Source organism: Centruroides vittatus, unplaced genomic scaffold (assembly GCF_030686945.1).
Source record: "Centruroides vittatus isolate TY-2023 unplaced genomic scaffold, ASM3068694v2 contig_875, whole genome shotgun sequence".
Lineage (NCBI taxonomy): Eukaryota > Metazoa > Arthropoda > Arachnida > Scorpiones > Buthidae > Centruroides > Centruroides vittatus.
In genome coordinates this window covers 1159964-1184188 of record NW_027122567.1, presented here as the reverse complement: position 1 = coordinate 1184188, position 24225 = coordinate 1159964, and the positions used below count along the sequence as shown (strand labels likewise).

The following is a 24225-nucleotide window of genomic DNA, read 5'->3' as shown; positions in this document are numbered from 1 at the left end:
TTCATATTAATATACTAAAACTAAACTTTTATGATCATTATTATACTACAGACTTTGTATCATTTAAAAAAATTCACAATAGTGGTCCGCAAAATTCAAAATTGTGAGTTTAGTGGTCCGTGAGGTCAGAAAGGTTGCTGACCACTGCAATAGTGTATATACTCTCTTGTTTAAAACAGGTATTAATGTCTAAAAAATAAACACAAGTAGGGCTCTTTTGTTCCAATTTTAGATTCAAACAATCATTGTTGTAGTTGACCATTTTCAAAAAGTCTTGAATTCTCTGATTGTTCTTCCAAAATACAAACACATCATCCACATATCTTTGGTATAATATGATGTCTTCTGTGAAATATCTAAGGATATTTTTCTCAAGCTTACAAAGTAAAAGTTTGCATAAGAGTCATGATATAGGACTTCCCATTGAGACTCCCATGTATTATTTGTAAGATTTGTTGTTAAATCTAAAAAGTGACTGATAGCACACTAGTGTGCCTAACTCTTTTCTCTCATTTGGATAAGCTGCCTCAGGGTTTTTGTGGACCATGAATTCAATGAGTGCATCAAAGCAAGATTTCAATTTAATGGACAAGTACAAATTTTCAAAGTCCATTAAATTAAAATGAATGGGTACAGTAAAATTTTGTTTTTTACTTTAATTTTTTATGTTATATTTACTACAAGTTTATTTAATATTTCTTAATTTTAGTTTTGATAATCGTATTTTGTTCATTATACATTTATTTTATCTGTATAATTTTAAACATTTAAACTTATACAGATAAAATAAATGTATAATGAAATTTGAATATCTGAATATTCCATTTGACACTGACATTAAGAAAAATCATGTCATAGGTAGAGTTTATACAGTACACCCGAATAATACAGAATGCTTATCTTTGCATGTTGCTGCATGAAGTAAGAGGACCTACATCATTTATAGATCTAAAAACTGTTAACGGCACAGTTCATCTTACATTTCAAAACGCATGTAGAACATTAGGATTACTAAAAGATGACAAGCACTGGAAACACATACTGGAAGAGTCTTTGCGATTCTCCAAAGAAAATTGGAGAGCTATTTGCTACAATGCTAACATTTTGCCAATTGTCTGATCCCCTTAAATTATGGGATAAATATAAGGATTATTTAAGTGAAGATGTTAAGCATCAATTGAATCGTGAGTACCAGGCATTAAACTTTCAAATTGATATGAATGAGGTTTACAACAAGTGTCTTTTGCTGCTACAAGAAACTTTGTTTGAAATGGGAGGATTGCAAATAAATGAATATGGACTATCAGAGCCTCAGCGATCAAATAATAAAATCCAAAATCACAATTATTTAAAGGAATTCGCATATGATGTAGTTAAGCAACCAGAAAAGGTGTCCAAAAATGAACCACTGCTCAATGGTGATCAAAGAAAGATATTTGACAAAGTCATGGAAAGTATTAATTCCAGTAAAGGAAATATATTATTTTTAGACACTCCAGATGGAACTGGTAAAACTTCCTTAATAAATCTGATACTTGCCAATATAAGAGCAAATAAACAAATTGCCATTGGCATTGCATCCTCTGGAATTTCTAGAAATCTATAGAATAATTATATTATTATTTCACATTAAATATTTAATTTTTAGAAAATATTTCTACTAATAAACAATAAAGCTCTTTAAAATCCCAAGCTCCTAAATACATTAGCATTAATTCTTGTTGATTAACCTGCTTCAGTGAACTTAATTTAACATTTCTTTGTATGAAATAAATAATTTGGTTTAAAATAAATTGTTTACAAATTCATTTTCATGTAACAGAAGATAATTATGTCATTTTTAAGTAAGTTGCATATCCTTAACTAGCAGATAAGCCCAGTGTTGCTTGGGCAAGAAGTAACGATAGCGAAGATTAAGGTTATTACATTATAGCCAATCTTACCCGTTTTCACAGAATGCAATAATTAGGTCCCCATTTCCAGACTAATTAGAAAATTTTTAGATGGGTCTAAAAATATGTTCGATTTCCTGCAAAAATGAAAAAAACCGCATCTGTGCCTGTAAATCTTGCACGCCACTTTCTCTTAACACTTCCATTGTTAACAACCTCTCTCCCATGGGGGAAAATTTCGAAAAATCCCTACTTAGTATACATTCTCATGACGTACCCTAACTGTTACCAAATTTCAACTTTCAACTCCTAACCATTTGGGCTCTGTGCATATTATTATCATTATTATTATTATCAACCCATCTTAATTATATATATATAGATATAAAAACTTAAAGATGGCCTCTGATAAAGATATAAAAAAGTTTGTTCAACAAACAATTTTTCTCAACAAGCATTAGATGATAAAGTAACATTACCGTATCTCTCTGCTGAGTGCATTGTTTGTGTATTTATTTGTTCAAATTAATATTTACTAATAATAAACTTTTTAATTTTTAAAAGAGAGCAATATTTTTATTGCATTAAATATATTGATTACAATACAATTCTATTTCTTTACATTAATTATACATTTTTCAAATTAAATATTTTTTACCTAACAAAATAGTGATTGCAATGATATTATCATTGTAAGTAATAGCTATTCAAAATAGGAAAGAAAAATTTTTCCTAGTCATGATTAACTAATTACAGAGACAATTCACAATAACTAGACACTTAATCTGACTATAAATAATTCTTCAAATTATCAATCTATTTCAAACTGTTTAATAAAAAAATATAAGTAGCAATCAATGGCATATCAATTTCCAATAATTAAAAATACTTTAAAACTTTAATGAGTACTTAAAAAGAGTGTCTTCTGCTTCTCTGAAACTAAATAATCAATGTAAAACAATAAATTTATAAATTGATAAAGATTTAATATAAAAAAAAAAATCTTCAAAAGTAACTACAACTACCATTCTAATTAACAACATATAAAGAAAGAAATAATAAAATATTTTATTTCAAATACAGAATAAAGCATTGAACTGTAATTAAATATTCATTTACCCAAGTAAATATTTAAAAACCATTTTGTATTGTGAATTAATATTTAAAAGTGTCTGAAAGTTTTCATTTATTCTTTATTCAACACAAACAAAATCTATTTTTTGGTTTATTTGTAATTTAAAATGAAACAATTACTTTTAAAAGTATCTCTACATTAAATTTTATCACTTTCTATATAAATATCAAGTTGTAATGTTTTGTATCTCTGAATCTCTGATCAGTAATCAATATGTCAAATTACCATAACTAAATTGTAATTATTATTGATAGTCATTAAAACTTTTAGAATTGATTTTCATAGTACTTAAATTTTTATTGAAATTCATAAAGACAAATTAATGAAAATATTTAGTATTACTGTTGAATATTTCATTAGTTTATGTCTATAAAGCATATGTTTAATCTATGTGATTTTGTCTGCTACACTTCTATCTTTATCTCTTCTTATATTGATACTGTTTTTATTCTTTTTGGATCTTACAATATGATCTGTATTATACTATAAGTAGAGATAACATTTAATATTAAAAATAACAAACAAAATGAAACATATACTGATAAGAGCATTTTGTCTGTGTTGTTATTTTTTTTACTTTTGTAAGTATAAATCAAATTTAAGTGTTTCATAATTTAATGATTTTTCTGATCATCATTTTCTTTTGTTTTCTACATTAATAAACAAGCTATTATGGAACCATTTATAATGTATAATCAATTATTATCTAAGATCTGTCAATAGTATTGAATTTGCTAATATGACTATGTTAAAATGTATTATGAATAATTAATTCTCTATCAGACATTTGAAAATGGTTTATATCAGACGTTTGACTGAATTAAACATATATTTTTCTAAGTTTGCCATTAATATGAAAAAATATATAACTAGATAAGAAAAATTTATCTATCTGAGATGTTGGACGATAATAATCACATTGAAAGATTATGTTTTTTCATATTGAATTCTTTTCATGTTTGTTTTAGAGGTTACTGTTTTGGTGGTATATTTTAAATTTTTATACATTTATATTTTCATTATATTTTTATATTTTATGTAATATATTTTTTCAGTGTTTCTTTTAAATTTGTCTACAGTAAAAGTCTACAATATATTTTTAAATTATTGAAATATTATCTATAATTCATGTCTAAATTATAAAAAATTATCTATTTCAGTAATATTATATTGACATATTGCTTGCATTTTTATCAAATTTATCAAATTGAAAGAAATAATTTCTAACATAAACTGACTTTTTACTTACTTTTGAATAATTTAAAATATACAGTAAAAGTTCATTAATCTGGTACTTAATAATCTAGACCAGTGGTTCTTAACCTGGGGTGCATGCAGGGCGGAGAAAGCATTTCCAGGGGTGCGGGAAAAAATTTCAAAAAAAAAAAAAAAGCTAATGCGCGTAAGGAAATGGAATTTGAAAAACTAGACTTAGAACAGTTCTGGTGTAAACAGTTAGAAGCTTATTCACAACTGGCAAAAGCAGCACTAGAGACACTTTTACCATTTGCCACTACCTATCATTGAGAAATGGGATTTTCAGCACTTTTGCACATCAAAACAAAAGCCAGAAATCACTTAAATGCATCTGATGACTTACAAGTGGCTCTTTCAAAAAAGATCTTCGTTTTAATAGAATTATTATGAATAAACAACAACCACCTAGCCATTAAAATTTAAATGTTGCTTTTTATGTTATATAGTAATATATACTGTAAATAAACATGGCATTTGTTTATGCAATAAATGTTTTTTCTTAAATAAAAAATATACACACATTTTTTAAGGGGGTGCAAGAGCTTATTTTCAGATTCAAGAGGGATGCTGACCACTAAAAAGGTTAAGAACCACTAATCTAGATAATGATAATCATTAATAAAAAACCTGCCTGCTAGTAGCAACTATTTAATAAATGAACATTTTTGGTTATAGTTAAGAACCTGAATCCAGTTTCAAATTTTGTTTCAAACTTTAAACTCACTATAGACAATTAATTTGGTAAATACTGAAACCTAATGCAGGCCCATGAATGTAGCCAAAAATGTTCATTTATTAAGTAGTTGCAGCTGGAAAATGTGTAGATAGTGTGATTTCATATATCTGCATACTAATATTCTTCAAATCAAAATTTATTCAAACATATGGTTTGCTAAAATCCTCAGGCAAAACTTAGTGAAGATGGGGAGTGTAGCCATGCACATTGCTACATGTTGGGAGGTTGCCCAAAGAGTGAATGTGATGTGATCAAGTAAAATGATTCATTTTATTACAGCACCTTGTGTCAGTTCAAATGCTTTCACTGGTCAAATAATTGCTGAATAAATTGATGCAAACATCTTTCAATATTGAAATTGAAAGCAATACATGACATTTGCAGGTTTTGACAAAAATTAATCCTCACTACATGTATGCAGCAACATTTATAAAAGCTTCACACTACAGTAATGACTTTCAATGCCAGTCATTCTCAGTCACTCATGTATTGTTCTCAAGTAATTTTCCAGTTGTCATTCATTCAGCAGTCAGTGAATAGAATTGGTAGGCAATCTGACTTCTATGCAACAAACCATCTCTCTAAAACAAACACTTGACACTAATAACCATCAACATATATGTCAGCTTCTGCTTAATGGTGACACCAGCATTTACACAACATATGTAATCTAACATTGCATCATTAGAGTAGCATATGTATAAAATAAAAAAATAGATTACTGATCAAGAGAAAATTATGTGTTATAGAGTAAGCATTATGCACTTAAAATGTAACAAATCCAAATATAAAATTTGTTGAACATTATCAATGCTTTGAGAAAAATAATAAAAATAAGACCTAATAGAAAGAGCTGGCCTAAAAGAAAGGGTAAAATGCAAGTAAGATTACAGATTAAACATTGGGGATTAAACGTTAATTTAAATATTCAAATTACATTCCACTCATAAATCCAACCAATCAGTAGATACACATAAATATAAAGCTACAAAAAATTATAAAATGAATAAACAAAATCCAAGTACAACAAGCAATTATTTATTGTGACATCGTCACAATGCTGGATGGAAATTTTTAATCATATTTTTGATTTATTTCATTTAAAATATATACTCCCCACCTCAAATTAGTCGTGGCTCATTCCTGTATATCAGGGATGGGCAACCCGCGGCCCTCGGGCCGCATGCGGCCCGTAGTAATATTTTTGCGGCCCGCGTGACATAAAATATGAATAAATATATCAATTTCCCAGCTTAATGAGATATTGAACAAAAATTCAAACGTTATTTTCTACAACTTATATTTGTAAATAGTTTTTTTTTGCAATGAGTTTAGTAAAAATTAAAACAAGAAACCGACTAACAGACAAATGGAAACGAATTTAAAACTAGCGGTGACTAATATTTGGCTAAATATTTCCGATATATTACGTTTAGATCAGTGCCAGAAGCTATATTAAGTATACCTATGCTAATTTATAATTATATATGAATAAAGAATTGTGATTTACCGACAGTACCCCCTCTTTTCTCTTGTGTGCGGCCCGCGTCAGTTCAAAAGTTTTGAAATGCGGCCCTTACGTAGAAAAAGGTTGCCCATCCCTGCTGTATATCATTTGTTTTCTTTAGCAATAGTGTTGTGCCAGTCAACTATGAACTGCTTTCAGGAGAAAAGTTTTGAATTGAAATAACATGACTTCCAGTTTGCATTGGAAGTTTGTATATATCAATAGCACAATGCAACAAATTGCAAGGTCACAAAAACTTTTTCGAAAATGTAGGCATTCTTTATGTATTTTGACCTCCTGAATTCAAAAATGATACTCAAAACATCATATCACCCACAGTTTTTGCATAAATCACATATTTTGCAATAATTATAATATACATGAAAACACCACATGAAGCTCAGAAGCGGTGATTCGCTTTCAACTGTTCAACACTTGTGTCCCTAGTGGCACACAGCGAACTGTCACACTGCAAATAGTGCTGCCTGTCCCTCACTGTGTTATGTTTGTGCAAGGAAGTACGTGTTAGTGTTAGTGTATAATGTCTACCCGAGGCTGTGTAAACTCTCCTAACTGTTTTTGTTATATTTGTGGTAAACTTATGGTGAAAAAAGACTGAAGAAACATTACTGCCTTTGTGAAAAAGGTCTACCATGCCTATTTCAGAATGAAACTAGGCGACATCAATAAAGCATGGACTCCACAGGTCATGTGTGTTGTGTGTATAAAAGATTTACAACAGTGGGTGACAGGAAAGAAGTCATTATGATTTGGCATCCCTATGATCTGGCGGGAGCAACAGAATCATACCGACGACTGCTACTTCTGCTCTTGTAAGGTTATAAGTTTCAACAAGAAAAACAAGAAGTGTATTGAGTATCCGAACAACATTCACTCAGCGATTCGTCCTGTTCCATGTGGCCTGGATATATTTATATCACAGCCTCTGCAGACATTAAATACAGATGGCAGTGATGACATAAATACCATGCAGGAGACAAAAGATACTGAGTTTGAAGTAGGCACAGATGAGGGCCCTCTTCTATTCACTCAGCTAGATCTAAATGATTTAGTCCGTGATCTGGGACTGACAAAGGATAAAGCAGAGCTGCTAGGGTCAAGACTGCATTTGTTAGCAGCTGGCATGTCCATTACATTTTACAGAAAAAGGGATTTGATATTCACACAACATTTTGCTCAAAAGGACTTGTTAGTGTACTGCAGTGATGTACAATATTTGATGGGTCAGTTCACCATTCCGTATGCACCAGCTAACTGGAGACTGTTTATTGACTCATCTAAAAGAAGCCTGAAGGCAGTTCTGCTGCACAATGGTAACATGTATGCCTCAATACCTGTCGGCCATTGTGTGCACCTGAAGGAAACATATGACAACATTAAGACGCTTTTACTATCATTCATTATGAGAATCACAATTGGATGGCGTGTGGTGATTTGAAAGTGTTACGTATGCTTCTAGGACAAGAATCAGGATATACCAAGTTCTCCTGTTTCATCTGTGAATGGGACAGTTTGGCTTGTGACAACCACTGGGAGGAAAAACAGCAACCCCAAAGGTTGGAATTGGTTCCAGGGGAATATTAAGTGTGACTCTCTAATGCAGTGTTTCCCAAAGTATGGTATGTGTACCCTCAGGGGTACGAGAAGAGTTTAGTGGGGGTACGCACTGTATCGTGCTTTGGCTGCACCTGGTGCAACAAGCAGTTTACTTTTTTCGATTACAAACATAGAAGTAACGAAGTTTTTTATTATTTTTCTTAGTGGTTTCGCCAGGCGCTGTGATTCTGTGCATTCCTCCACTCTATGGCCCAGACAACAGAGTCACACAAAACCCTCCAGTATCTACACATTGAACTGTTATAGCATGCACGTGTGTATTTTTAGCTTTTGTGTGATTTTTCTATTAGGAAAGGTTTGTTATGTGCTTTAGTGTTAATTAATAAAATGCTAAAAATGCTAAATAAAGCAATTTTTCTGTAGATAGTTACTACAACTAACAATTCTTAGCAGAGACTTACTTCGACAGTGCTTCTAGAAAGACAAAAATGAGACCTAAAGTCCATATTGCCATATCTAGGAACGATATTTTCCACATAGCCTTCTATTTTGGCTTTTTTTGATTTTTCAATTGCAGCAGCATATAGAAATGGAATATCCTCGTTATCTTTTGTTTTTGATTTAAAAAACATCTCATAATCCCCTCTACTCTCAGAAATACTATTTAACAAAATAGTCACAATCGCCACCTTCTCATTACTTAAGTCAGCCATCTTGAAAAGCAACCTCTCAACACTACACTCAATGAAAGCATTTCTTTTTTCTACAAAACGTGACGTCAGATCATTCAACAGAGGGACTCAACAGAAAATTCACTGTTGAGTCAACCGTAAAATTTAGAAGATGGATAAGATATCCATTCAACATCAATACAACATCCATGCCAGAAGGTTTGTCGCATGCAGAAGAACAATTGTTGAAATTAGCTTTAGACGGATTCTTGAAAAATAAACATAAGGAGTGTACTTAACATCATTCTGGTTACAAATGCAACATGTGTATCCAGTTTTAACAGAAAAAGTCCTGAAATACATCTTGCCTTTTCGAACTTTATATCTACGTAAATTGCTTTTTCAGCATTTGTAGACATTAAGTCGAAAAAAGGAACAGACTTTTGGATGTGGAACCGCATCTCAGATTAAAATTAACAACCAGGGAACCAAATTATGATGAGCTGTCGTCTCAACATAAACAATTTCATCCTTCTCACAGATCCTAATAAATGTTATTTATAATATAACATATTTTATTATGAATAAATTTAATTTTTCGTTTATTATTATTTTGTTAATGTACTAAAAAAGGAAAAAATAAATGTATTTTGATTGTTTATTTTATTTTATTTTTTTCTTGATAAGGGGTACTCAGCATTACAAAAATTATAGAAGGGGTACACAGATGTTGAAAGTTTGGGAAACACTGCTCTAATGGAAAGAGACAGAAGACTCTTACCACCTCTGCACATCAAACTGGGCATAATGAAGCAGTGTGTCAAGGCATTAGATAAGTGTGGCAACTGTTTCAAATATCTATGTTACAAGTTCCCCAACCTGTCAAATGCTAAGTTGGAAGAGAGTGTGTTCACTGGTCCCGATATTCAGAAAGTAATACTAGATGAGAATTTCCTTCATTCAATGAATGCTGTGGAGTGAGAAGCCTGGACTGCCTTTAAGCGTGTGGTTCAAAACTTCCTGGGAAACAATTGTAGCCCAGAGTATATCGACATAGTTAAGAACATGCTGTATTCTACTTCTGTATGATTCGTGAGCCATATATATGTACTACTTCTATATATGATATCATTATTGATGAAGTATATGATTAGTGCCAAAACTGTGGGTGATACGATGTTTTGAATATCATTTTCAAATTCAAGAGGTTGAAATACATAAAAAACACCTACATTTTCAAAAAAAAGTTTTTTCACTGTTGCATTGTGTAGTTAATCAGGGCCTCCTGCCCCTAAGCTTTCTATATCTTGTCTTGGATTTCATCTATTTAACTCCATTCTTGAGATTAAAGAAAGACAAATGACCAGATGGACATATGGATGGATGACAGTGGAAATTTATAGGTCTACAATTTTTTCAAATTGCAGCCCAATAATATAAACTCTAATTAAGGAAAAATGTGAACAAATGCTCTACTAGAGAAAGTTATAAGGTGTCATAAAATGTCTTCCATGCTTTAGAGATGGAGTCAGCTTCTTTGTAATTAATGCCCTAACCATTCCTTATTATAAATATTAAAATAACTTATAAATTAATTATATGTTTAAATTAAAAGATGAAAGTTTTGTTTTTTTATATACAGTAGAACCCCAATTATCTGAGGCAATATTGGCTGATGCTGCATCAGATAATCAAAAACGCTGATAAAACAGACAGTTATAACCATTTTGAATTAAAAATTACGAATATAAAAGATTTATATGATTGCCTTTTTAAACCTCTACTATACCTTGGAGAATTTATAACAACGTATATAATAACAACAATTTTTACATCATTTATTATACACCCAAATGTATAAGAATAAAAGTTTCTATTATTGTAGTTAAATTTTAATATGAATGGTTTGTCTTACATTGAAGTTAAATAATAAAATGTAACAGAAACATTTTGCAATAGTAATATATATTATTGTTTTAAACTTTCTTTTATGAATTAGAGCATAACAAGAATAGTATATTCACTGACAAGTTTGCATTGGATAATGCAGAACCTTGGTTAATCAGGTCTCAGACAGTCAGGGTTCTACTGTAATTCATTATTATTTAATGTAATAGATTATTTTGGCAATATTATATTTATTAAAATCTAATAATCATTATAAAATTATTAAAAATACTCTATGACTACGAAACAAAAAATATTATCTTACTTTATTATTTGGATACGTTCCATCTTTGTCTACAGCTTGCACTTGAGTCACTTTAGTTCCAGGAGGCATTCCTTCAAGTACTGTTTCTTGTTCTCTTTCAATAAACAATGGTATCTCATCATTGACATCTTCCAATACAATATATACAGTGGCTTCTGATGCTAATTGATGAATCCCATTATTCTGTAAATAAATTTTAGATATAATATACAAGAAATAATTAGTTTACTTTATTTATAGTGCAAACATAAAATAAATTGCATGATTTTGTACAATTTACTAACAATGTATAAAATATTAATTGCAAATTGGCTTTACTAATATTTATTTTAGTAAACCTGCAATTTGCTAATGTTAGTAAACTACAACAAACTGCAATCATTAAACTTTTCATAATAAATTATTCATGAAATTCAATTATAGCCTCATTTAAGAATGCAAAGTGAAAAAAAAAAAAATTGTAAAGTAAATTACACATTCTTTTAAATTTTAAAATACAAAATAAAATTCAACTTAAATAAATTTTTAAAAATTATTTTATTGTAACTTTACTTAGAAGTAACACTACATACATCATTATAGCTAGCTCACTCCCTCCTCCAAGGATAATCTCTTAAATATGTTAAGCATGTATATCTATGCCCAAAATAAAATTTGAACCTATAATCTAGCAAGTAATTGTTTTTAATTAAATTCTGGAAGGTTTATCTATTATATATTTTGTAAATATTCAAAAGTATTGTGTTTTATAATTAAAATAAGATTTAATGATTTACTTTCCTAAATTCAGCACTGTTATCATTGTACAATATTATCTAAACAAACTTTAATATGACTGTTTGCAAGAAAGAATATCTCAAAATTTTCCAAAACTATTTAAAACTTTTTTATTTTGAAATATGGATATTTTTCAATCTTTCAAAACAAAAAATAATAATCAGTATCCAAATACAGTAAAACTCTAACTCAAAGCTCCAAGAAACAAAAAAAACTTTGAGTTACAGACAATTTGAATTAGAGAACAATAGAGTAAAAAATGCTGATTCTGGCTCAAATGAGCTATTGATCAGTTGATTTGAGATTTTAATATATTTTCAAGTTTTTCAAATAACTGACAAGTTATTTAAAAATAGCAATCTGAACTTTAAGCATATTGTATATACATTCTGAAAAGAAAATTTGATATAATAAATTTATTGATTTTTGGTTATTAATATTTACTATATAAGTTTAACTTAAGCAAAAATAGTGTAAGATTTGGTTTCGGTTTTGGATGAAGCAGACTTTAAAACTCAAATTTAGTTTCAATTTTAGATTCAGCTGCAAAATCCAATTTTGGTTGAATCTTACCTGTCTGTAAAAAATGTAATAATACCAAATCTGATGAAAAATATTGATACTAGTATCAGTATCAGACCGAAAGTATCAAGTACAAGAAGTATTCAATATGGTATTGGTATCAACAGTATTGGGACGTCTCTATTTGTTACACATATTTTAAGAAGTATTAAAAAAACCAAAAGCATGTACGAGCTTTAAAAAGAAAATGCAGAGGGTTAGAAAAACCATATTAAAATAAAACTAATCATCAAAACTTCAATTGTTTGTCTTAAATTATTGGAAAAGAATAGTACTTCTAAAATTGTTGCCTAAACTAATGTAAATGTAAATGAATAAAATTTCTACATGAGGTCCATCCTGTATTTCTTTCAGACCATTTGTTCCAAGGGGGGATGCATTTCAGAGGTTCCATGGGCATTCCAGTGGTTTGGGGGTGGGATATAGAATGTTTTAATGTTCTAGTTTTCTCCACAGGAGTAGTGGATTTGTTCTGGAGATGCCTCCAGAGAGATGCCTGAGAGAAACATTGAATCCAACTCAGGTGCACAAAGTCCTTGCAAAATCTCTTATTCAAGGCACTCAACAAACCACTTGTAAATTTCTTTTGAGACATTTCAAACACAGATTGTTTACATTGACAACACAAATAAATGGTCTTCCTTTTTATTCCTGGTGGAACAACTGCAGCAGGTCTTTCTATTTTTCCTGGCAGGTTACATAATCAGTCTTGTGGTCTCTGGGACCATATCTATCATAGAGGGAAAAAAAATTCTTCTGAAACACTAATTATAAGCATGTCATAGGTATGGATATTACATGAAGCTACTGAGGTATTATGCATTATCTGCATATTGAGAAAGAAAGAAAACAAGATTTTAAAAATCAGTATGATTCCAAGGGCAGCACATCAGTACTTAAGGGTTAAAAACAAATTTCAGCAAACTCAATTTTCAAAAAGTTTCTATATTACCTAATCAACATTTATTAAAATTAACAGTATCTTATTACTTTCAACATTTTCTAATTAATTATGACATATCCAAAGATATTATACAGTATTTATTAAAATGATTTTTTTATTGAACACAAACTATAAACTAATATTAATTATATAAAATAAAAACTTATATTTCTTTAAACATGTTTTTGTTAAACATTATCAGCAATATTGAAAAGATATTGATGGTAATTTTCCATTAATGGACTCTTATCAGATCTATTTTCAAACAATGTTTCTTATTATTACAGTTTTATAGTTTAATTCACAACCATTTCATTAATAATTATCTAATTTTCATCAATAGCTTTAAATACTTTAGTTTTTTCTTTAATTGCTTGCTTCTTTCAGCCTATTATTTCTTAACACAATGATGCAATTTACTTTTGAACTATTATATCTAATCTTGTATCAAGTATCACATTGAAAATGAACCAAATTATTGTACTAAATAGCATTATTATACAAAATTAAAATTTTTAAGTTGATGAGAAACTACTAGATCATAAAATAATACAGAATATATTGTTTACAATGCAATCTCATCATTTAAGTTAATTATATTACTAATTACATGAAGTGTCATATGTATTTTTTTTTTTTGTAAAATTTGAATGTATAAAAATACTAAAAAGTTAGATTGCTTATTAAAAACAGATTAATTTTATTTTTGTTGAATTTCTTATTGTTTATTAAAAGATATTTAAAAATTTCAATGTTAAAAATGAATATTATAAAAATATATTTAATTATACTGTATTTAATAATTTTCAGAATAGAAATTATTAATGAAATATACATAAAAGATATCTAATTAGAATACTGTACAAATTTAGAGTACTATTGTGATTTGTATTTAGATCTTAAAAATCAGATTATAAATATTCATATGACTACATTCATGCCCAAATTACTCTCTGAGTTTAGTCCTTTCATCCCAGTTCTGATCTGTTCATTTTATTAGGGAATCTGAAGCTTATTGACAAATAATTGGCAAACAGAAATTATATTATCTAAATAAGCAGGATCATCAAGACTTGCAATCTTTGTGATAAATATAATCATTTCTATGTCTTTGATATTAAGTTTTTATTATTGCTTTCATATTCATCATAACACTAGCATTTTTGCAATTTTGACTTTGTGAATGAAAAATATATTTAACTATTCAGATTTCTGGTTGGGATCTTATAAATTTGATACCATAACCTTTTATTATCCAATATAACTCTTTAAGATGCTATAAATGATTATTAAAGATATTGCAGATACCTAAAATATTTATTCTACCTTACTTTATACAGTACTATAGCAGTACTACTTGTATATAGTACTTACTATCTTACTATAGCAGAAGTAATATTGTAAATAGTTAACTTAATGTTGTGTTTATCTGGCATATTTAAACAGATTTAATTTATTTTTAAAATTATTCAAAATTTGCATGTAATTCTATATTTTATAATTTTTTATTTTATACTTTTATCTATCTTTTACTTTAAAGTAATTTAACAAGATTATAAGATCAACAATGAAAGAAGTTTTAGATTTAAGATATTTTTTCTTATATTTAAAATCATAATTATATTTTTATATCAGAAAATAAGCTATGACTAATTGCAAGAATTTCTAGCTAAAATAATTATACTTGACTGCTTTTTATTTGTTTCTGCTTAATCAAATCAAAAGAATGTTCAAAATTATAAAAAATGTCTTCAATATTTTAATTCAGTCTTTGAAATATAAATATCACTAGTATTGAACTTTTAACCTTGAAACTTCTTAATTACTTTCAAAGTACTACTACTTTTTTGAAAAATTTCAATAGCAATTCTCTTTCTAATTAATTCAAATTTAATTACATAATCGATTTTAATTACCTTTACAAGTAAAAACAGAAAGAAAACACAAATATCAGAAATGAGTCAGATCTATCAGAATAATGTTTAATTGCAAACAGAAGGAAAATATTGGCATATGTAATAATTGTTGTCAGAAGTTATTACAGGGAAATCAGTATTATGTCAATTATTTAAATAATTATATTAATCTCTTGACTGAAATTATCATAAATATTTTATTTATAAAGCAAGATAGTTTAATTTAATAATGCTATAAATAGGCTTATGTCTTATAAAAATAAATTTTATTTCTGAATTAAACTGCTGTAAAAATTATTAATGCAGAATATATTTAATTGTTTGTATGAAATTAATAATAATTTAAAAATGTGAATTTCTTGTTTGAAAAAATATAATTTGGTTAAATAGTTTTGATGACTATTTTGTTTCTTATGAAAATATATTTATTTCACAAAAATTTCAATTCTAATATATATTTTAACTCTTATAAGCAATTTTCAGAATAATATAAATAACTTTTTTAACATATGGATCAATCATAATTTTAAAATACTTAACCCCTTAACTGTTAATATGCTACAAAGAAAATTTATTTCTCACAATGTTGTCAGAAAAAATTTTTTAATAACTTTATGCAATTGGGAAATTCAATTATTCTGATTATTTTAGATTTTTATAAACAAAATTAAAAATCAAACAATATTATAGTGAATTAATTTTATATTTCAAATATTTTGTACTAAAAATTAAAACTTTTATTATTCACTTTCCTAGTAACAAAAATATTATAATTTACTCACAGTTTATGCAATAATCAATAGTTTAAAAGAAAAACTTTGCTAAAGTTTAGCTAAGACAGTAATTAATTTTCAATTATAGAAAATACAATGTATTGTTTAGCAAATATACTAATTAAGGTGTCAAGTCCAGACACTTTGCATATTGTTTTTTATTGAATTTATCTTATTTCTTCCAAGCCAATCAACAGTACATAATTATTGCTTAGAGTTTAATCTGATTAAATTCTCTATACTATATCTATATAATAATCACATTTAAAAAAGTTACAAAGACCAAAGCTTTATTGATATTGATTATAGAATTTTTTAATTACCATAAATAATTTTAGATAAAGAATGAAGTAAAAAGTGAAATTTGATAACAAATCCTAAATAAAAAATTATAATTACTTTGATAACTGTATCATATTATAATATATAATCAATATTTTGTTAAAAAATTTAACAAAAACTTATAAAAAATTACAATAAATAAATCAGTATTTCATTATTATTTATAAATAAAATTTACTTATTTGAAATATGCAATATTTTTAGTTATTTATATATATATCCCTACAGTTTTATTCTCACATTTTTAAAGAAAAGCAAATTCATTATGAAATAAATTGTTGTTTCATTAATAATTATTTACTACTAGATTTATCTTCAATCATGTTTATAGAATGACTCAGACTTTATAATAATATATATTATAATAAAGTCTGAGTCATTCTATAATATATATAAAATACACTAAAATTTACACTTAAGTTATTTATTGTAAATAATTTTGTTATTATTATCAGTTTTATATTTGTTCTTTACAGATATTTTTGAGTACCAAATCAAACTAAAAAATAACAAAATATATATTATATATTTTTTTATATAAATATATAATATATATTATATATTTTTTTTTGTTATTTTTTAATTTGATTTGGTACTCAAAAATAAATATTATATATATAATATTATTGACCAAATAAATCTTAATATTTGATATAAATAGGCAATTTACAAAATTTTTCTGCCTTATCCTTATAGCTTTACCTTTACACATAATTTATATATTGCACATATTATTTAATAAACAAATAAGATTAAGCTTGAACATCTTGTAATATCAGTCTATATCATTTATTAGTGATTGTTCATTGTAAAGATTGAAAATTAAAATTTATAATTAAAATAACAAATTTATTCATTTTAATTTTACTTATTTCACAGTTATTTTGTTTATATCAAAAGGTGTATGTAATCTGTCAATATTATCTAAAATGACTTAATTCATAGACAGTAATTTTATCGCCTTATTCAAAATATAATCACTGAAACTACTACTGCATAGCAAACTTGCATGTTGAATTCACTTAAAAATTACTGAGCTATAACTTATGCTGATTATCCAAATTTAAATTATTGTTAAATAATTATCTCAAACTATCATTGGTGGAGATTAGGGTGGCCATCACTCAATGCCTAAAAAGAAGGACACTGTTGGGGGTAACCCCCTGTTGACCCCCATGTTTTCTGTTTTTTATACATATATATATATATATAAACAAAAATAAATTTGGCAACACCTATGAGACTGTCAAGTGAGCTGAGAAAGATGCGGACATCTGCACTCAGTTGAAGCAACTTGTAAAATCATGACTCTTCTTCTAGGGCAGTGTTTCCCAAAGTGTGGTACGCGTACCCCCAGGGGTACGGGAAGAGTTTAGTGGGAGTACACGCTGCACCATGCTTCGGCAGTTCCTGATGCAACAAGCAGTTTACTTTTTTTCGATTACGAACATAGAAAAATAATAAAAAACTTCGTTACTTCTTAGCGGTTTCGCTGGGTGCTGTGATTCTGTGTATTCCTCCACCTTACGGCCAAGACAACAGCGTCACACAAAAACCTCCAGTATCTACACATTGAATTGTTACAATGTGTGCGTGTGTATTTTTAGCTTTTGTGCGATTTTTCTAACAGGAAAGGTTTGTTATGTGCTTTAGTATTAATAAAAAGCTAAAAATGCCGAATAAACCAATTTTTCTGTAGCTAGTTACTACAACTAACAATTCTTAGCAGAGACTTACTTTGACAGGGCTTCTAGAAAGACGAAAATGAGACCTAAAGTCCATATCGCTATATCTAGGAACAATATTTTCCACATAGTCTTCTATTTGGCTTTTTCGATTTTTCATTTGCAGCAGCATATAGAAATGGAATATCCTCGTTATCTTTGGTTTATGATTTAAAGTATATGCAATTTTTTTGACGAGGGGTACTCAGCATTAAGAAAATTATACAAAGGGTATACAGATGTCAAAAGTTTGGGAAACACTGTTCTAGGGGGTCAGCAACAGTCTGTTTCCAAATTATAATAACTCCAACTTCCTCCACCTCACCAGTCACACATGCAACTTCCGTCCAGTTAAAAGGAGAATTCTGCCAAAGTCCAAATGATTGGTTAGACCTTTCATCCCTGCCATGTCCTCATCCAACAAACATTTGTGACCAATTTGTAAACACTTGTGAAATTCTTTGGCCTCTTAACAAAGAAAATGGACAAAGTGCCACTAGGTCAAAGTGATGTGGGCTATCTGGAAACGTTAACCAGCTTCCTCAATTCATTTGAAGTGACAACTAAACTAGTTTTGTACACATTTTTCATCACACCCCAAAAAAAGGAGGACAAATTGATGTCCAGTACAAGGTGATGCCAGATGGAGGACATAATCATCAAATGCCTGACAATCTGGAGAAAAGCCAGACGTCTGGCCACTCTAGTGGAGATATACAAGGCTTATCAAACTGTATTGGAGCATTAGAAAATCAAGATCACTTTGAATTATCGTATTGTGGTCTTATGACTATGTGGTTCAGTTCATCATCAACCTTTTGTCTATCCAAACTGGTCTGTCGCAATTGGGATGGTCAAGTGGTAGAATCCAAGCCTCAAGGCTTGACGACATCAGAAGGACCCAGATCTAGAAGAACCCTTGCACAGGTCTGTAGAACAGAAATAGCACTTTGGTTTGGCGAGCAAGAAAAAAAGATGTGGTAGAGTGGGTCCTGAAGTGTGGCAAAGTGTCTTTTTCCTCTTTGTTCTTGGGTTGTGCAAGTAATAAAGAGTGGGTTTGAGAAGGTGGAGAATTAAAGTATTATTGTGATAGTAGTGTATCTTGAACTAAACTTAAAGACTGTAAAATACACTTTTGGTTCTTTCATTGGAGTCATAGAGCATGTTTATTTTATTGGACACATTTTCCTTCATACTTGCACAGGAACTCTCTAAGCTATCAAGAACTTCCACACAGTATTCTTTTAAAAATATATTAAAAAGTTTATTACATAATTTAAAAAGTTTAAATATATATTTACAGATCTGGTTCTAGTTAAATTCAGAGTGCATGTGAAAATAATTTGGATCTTCTGTTAAAAGAAAATATGCATAAAAAAATTATAATCATTCATGAAAACACTTTTGATTAAAAACAATGCCAATCTGGCGCAAATTTTAAACAAGATATCCCAATTAAAAAAATGAAAATAAAAAATTACCATATATTCCGGCATATAAGACGACTGGGCATATAAGATGATCCCCGACTTTTACAGTTAAAATATAGAGTTTGGGATATACTCGCCATATAAGACTACCCCTCTTCCAATGCACACCAAATAAAAGTAAAAAAAAAAATCAGATTTGATTTCAATATGGTAATTTTAATTCAAATGCTTATGACATGCAGGTACTTAGCATGTAAACTGTCACTTATAAACATAAGGCTGTTTGTCATCAAACAGGAAAAATTCAGTGGAAAAACACACTCGTGATAATCGCTATTGTCAATCACAATAATTGCTATTGTCGATTGCGACCATCGAGAGCATCTTTTTCGCTATCAATTCTTTTCTCCCAATAATTTTTTTTTATTTCAAAAAAAAAATCGATTCTAGCCCGATTTTGAAGTGAGATGTCGCAACATACCAGCCCGCCCTTGTATCCTATTACCCCGTACCACCTTCTCTGGCTCTCAGATCTCGCCCTTGTATCCTATTACCGTACCTCCTTCTCTGCCTCTCAGATCTCGCACATGCATGCCTGCACCACTTCACTGCAGTCCTCAGGAGCGAGATCTGAGAGGCAGAGAAAGAGGTATGGTAATAGGATACATACAAGTGCGAGCCGGACAAGTAAAAGATGCGTGTTTTTCTGGGCACAGCACTGCTCTATCTCTATCCATACCCCAGGCGTCCCAGCCGAATGCAGCACTCACCCTATAAGACGACACCAGGCATATAAGGAAAATCTTAAAAGTAGTCTTATATGCTGGAATATATGGTACTTCAATTTTCCATGGCATTCTTCTCTAAGTGAAACTTAGACAGCTACTGAGTAATAAAATAGACTTATAGCCTATTTTATTACTTTATATCAAATTTCACCATTAAGCAATGGTAAAATTTTCAATACATTTCAAAAATACATTGGTACTGTGATGACAAGGCCAGACATCTCTGACTGCTTCAATCCATTTATCTTTGTTTTAAACCACAAATAATTCTGTCTATATTCTCAAACTGGTATAGACAAAACAATTGATGCACATGATTATACACTTTGTTTGTGATCAATGGTGCTGTCACATTAAAATAATTAGGAAAATTTAATTGTACCATCATGAAGAACAACTATATTTTGATAAATCCTTAGATGACTTCAGTGCCTGTATTATTTACGAATGTGCACTTCTACATCTATCTTGAGTCAGTTACTTGTTCCAGGCTTAGATAACATAAAGACAGGTAAATAACTCTATGATCAAGATTCAAATATACTTAAAATTATGAAACATGACAATTTTTCTCATGTTTCAGAAGTTTACAGAACATGTAGTATATTTTTCAGTATATCCTTACTAGACGAGAGCACCTTGCGATGGTGATAAACTGTAAGGTTATACCAACAGATCAGGTATCGGCGCAACATCGGTTGATGTGCATAGACATGAAGTTAAGAATGTATAGGAAAAGTGGAAATACACAGATGAAGAAAATCAAGTGGTTTCGTTTGAGGGAGGAGAGGGCGAGGGCGGAGTATGTGGAGAGGGTGCTGCTACAAATCTCGCAAGAATGGGAGGGGGTGCAGGACTGGTGGGCATATAATGCCCAGGCTATCAGGAACTGTGCGGAGGAGGTGCTTGGTGTAACATCTGGAAAGATTAGGGTGCAAAAGGAAGGTTGGTGGTGGAATGAAAATGTGCAACAAGTTGTTCAGGTAAAGAAGGAGGCAAAACGGAAGTGGGACAGGTCACGTACTGAGGAAGATAGATTTGCGTATAAAACGGCAAAGTGTGAAGCTAAGAGAGTAGTGGCACAGGCAAAGGCAGGAGCATATGCGAATTTATACGAGGAGTTGGATACAAGGGAAGGACAGAAGAAAATATATCGTTTAGCCAAAATCAGGAATAGGGCAACGAAGGACATCTCGCATGTAAGGCAGATCAAGGACACAACGGGGACGGTCCTTCGAAGGGAGAACGATATACAAGAAGGATGGAGGGCATACTTTGAGGGACTTTTGAATACAGAGAATGAAACAAAGAACAGAGAGGAAGGAAGCCAAAACATGGGCATGGTACAGATGGTAACCAGAGAAGAAGTGGAAAGGGCCCTAAAGAGGATGAAGAACGGTAAAGCGGAGGGCCCGGATGGAATTCCTGTAGAGGTGTGGAAGTCATTGGGGAGGAAGGGCATTGACCTGCTATGGGACCTATTCAAAAAAGTCTTTGAGCAGGAGGAAATACCTAACGAATGGAGAGAAAGTATACTTGTACCTATCTACAAAGGAAAAGGGGATGTTCAAGAGTGTAAAAACTATAGAGGAATAAAGTTGATGTCCCACACGATGAAGATTTTGGAAAGGGTTTTAGACGGAAGGTTGAGAGCAGAGGTGACCATTGCAGGAGAACAGTTTGGATTCATGCCAGGACGGTCAACAGTCGATGCCATTTTTGCCCTTCGGCAAATGTTGGAAAAATATTGGGAGAAGCAAACCCAGCTGCATATGGCATTCATTGACCTGGAGAAAGCTTATGATACGGTGCCTAGACAAGAACTCTGGAGGTGTCTAAGGGAAAAGCTAGTTCCTGAAAAGTATGTTAGATTGATACAGGAACTGTATAGGGATGTGGCCACAAAGGTTAGGAGCTGTGTTGGAGTGTCCCGGTGCTCAAGGTGGGAGTTGGTTTACATCAGGGGTCAGCACTGAGCCCCTTCTTGTTTAACATGCTGATGGAGGTGATCACGGACGGGGTCAGAGAAGAGGCGCCTTGGACCATGTTGTATGCAGATGATATCGTTCTGTGCGCCGAGACTAAAGAGGAGCTGAGGGTTAAATTGGAAAGGTGGTTGGGCACGTTGGAAGGGAGGGGCTTGAGGGTGAGTAGGAGTAAAACAGTGTATATGTGTAGTGGGGAGGTGGATGGTGCCCGGGAGAGGGATCTGGAGTTGAGGGGAGACGTATTTCGCAGAGTCAATACCTTTAAGTACCTGGGGTCAACTGTGGCGGAGGATGGAGGTGTGGATAAGGAGGTGACAGGCAGGATTCAGGCTGGCTGGAGGAATTGGAGGGATATGTCAGGTGTGTTATGTGATAAGAGGGTGCCGCTTAGGTTGAAAGGGAAAGTTTATCGGGTGGTGGTGAGACCAGCTATGCTGTATGCTATTGAGACTGTGAGCTTGAGGAAAACCCATGTCAAAAGGATGGAGGTGGCGGAGATGAGGATGCTCCGCTGGATGTGTGGGGTTACGAGAAGGGATCACATTCGAAATGAATGTGTGAGGGAGACTGTGAAAGTTACGAACATAGAAGCAAAGATACAGGAGGCAAGGTTGAAGTGGTTTGGTCATGTGGTACGAAGAGAAGAAGAGTATGTGGGAAGAAGGGTTATGCAGATGTCAGTGAGGGGGAGGAGGAGGCGGGGACGACCGTGGAGACGGTGGATGGATCTTGTGGCGGAGAACTTGAGAGGGAGGCATCTGAATGTGGAGGCAGCCCAAGACAGGGAGCAGTGGAGGCGACTCATCAGAAACAGCGACCCTACATAGAGTGGGAAAAGCTAAGGAAGAAGAAGAAGAAGAAGAAGTAGTAGTATATTTTTCAGGAATTTCCCACAATACACACATTCTACACAGTTGAGTATATGCTACTTTGTTTTTGACTTTCATTTTTGAAACGTGAGAAGTACTACCATCAAATTATCTAAATTTATGCTTAGAAAAATTTGAATTACTGGTAACTGTATGTTCTAATATTAATTTAAATATATTTCAAGGAGGGCATTTCTGATGTTTGAGATGTGAGTAAACTTATCCAGAAGCTACCAACTTTTTGGAATTTTTTTAAATTTTAAATTATTTGATCTGTTGATTGATAATTCTTCATTTTTTCTAATTAGCAGTGAAACTGAACGAAATCCTGGTCCAGATCTCCCATAAAGTGAAACAAACTTGATGAATTGAACATGGAAAAGATGAGGATGTCAAGCCAAGTTGGCCATGGCTAATAAATAGTTTCTTATCAAGATGAAGATGTTCTAAGAATTGATCTATTGCCTGAATCTGATGTAGAGTCAACTTTGAGTTGATAAATTAAAAATTAAAGTATTTTATGCCAAGTTTTTCTGATGAAAAGAAAGTAAGTGATTTGTCTAGCCTACAGGCTATGCTCAAAGACCTGACATCCCTATAGATAAATTAGTTAATCATATGTCTCATTTGTTGTTTGTTTCAGGTAAACAAACATGAATAATGGCTGCTTCAAGCAACTACACCATTAAAGAATATATAATTATTAGTTGTTGAGTTTTTGAAAGAGAAAGAACAAGAAAAACAATGGAAGCAGTGCATGCAGACTTGCAGCAGAGATTTGAATGATAGTCTCCTCCAGAAAGAATACTTTTGAGGTGGGAGCATAAAATTTTTACAGTTAGTGCAAAGGATAAGCTTATGCATTGCCGTTTGGGATATACCCAGTTGATCAATCACCTTTCACTGGACTTGCCATAAAACACACCTCACAAAACCTTTGTTGCTGGACACCTGGAAATTTTATAAGGTCTGTTATATACACAGTTCCACAGAACATTTCTGCATTGATTTCATGGGCAATTTCAGCACTGACTGCTCAACTTTGCTATGTTTTTCATATCAGATGGAAGATCTGCTACTTATCCATTCATTCTTTGTGCTATTA

General features: G+C 30.9%; 1 protein-coding gene across 4 annotated transcripts in view; it reads right to left on the bottom strand.

Annotated features, from left to right (window-relative positions):
• The window catches only part of LOC136982976 (neural-cadherin-like), a 420472-nt gene that overhangs the window by 235582 nt on the left and 160665 nt on the right, over positions 1-24225 (bottom strand). For all 4 annotated transcript variants that reach the window (XM_067279558.1, XM_067279559.1, XM_067279560.1 and 1 more), the window contains exon 13: positions 10989-11171. In XM_067279558.1, the coding sequence (XP_067135659.1) occupies positions 10989-11171 (183 nt within the window). The remainder of the gene's footprint in view (positions 1-10988; positions 11172-24225) is intronic.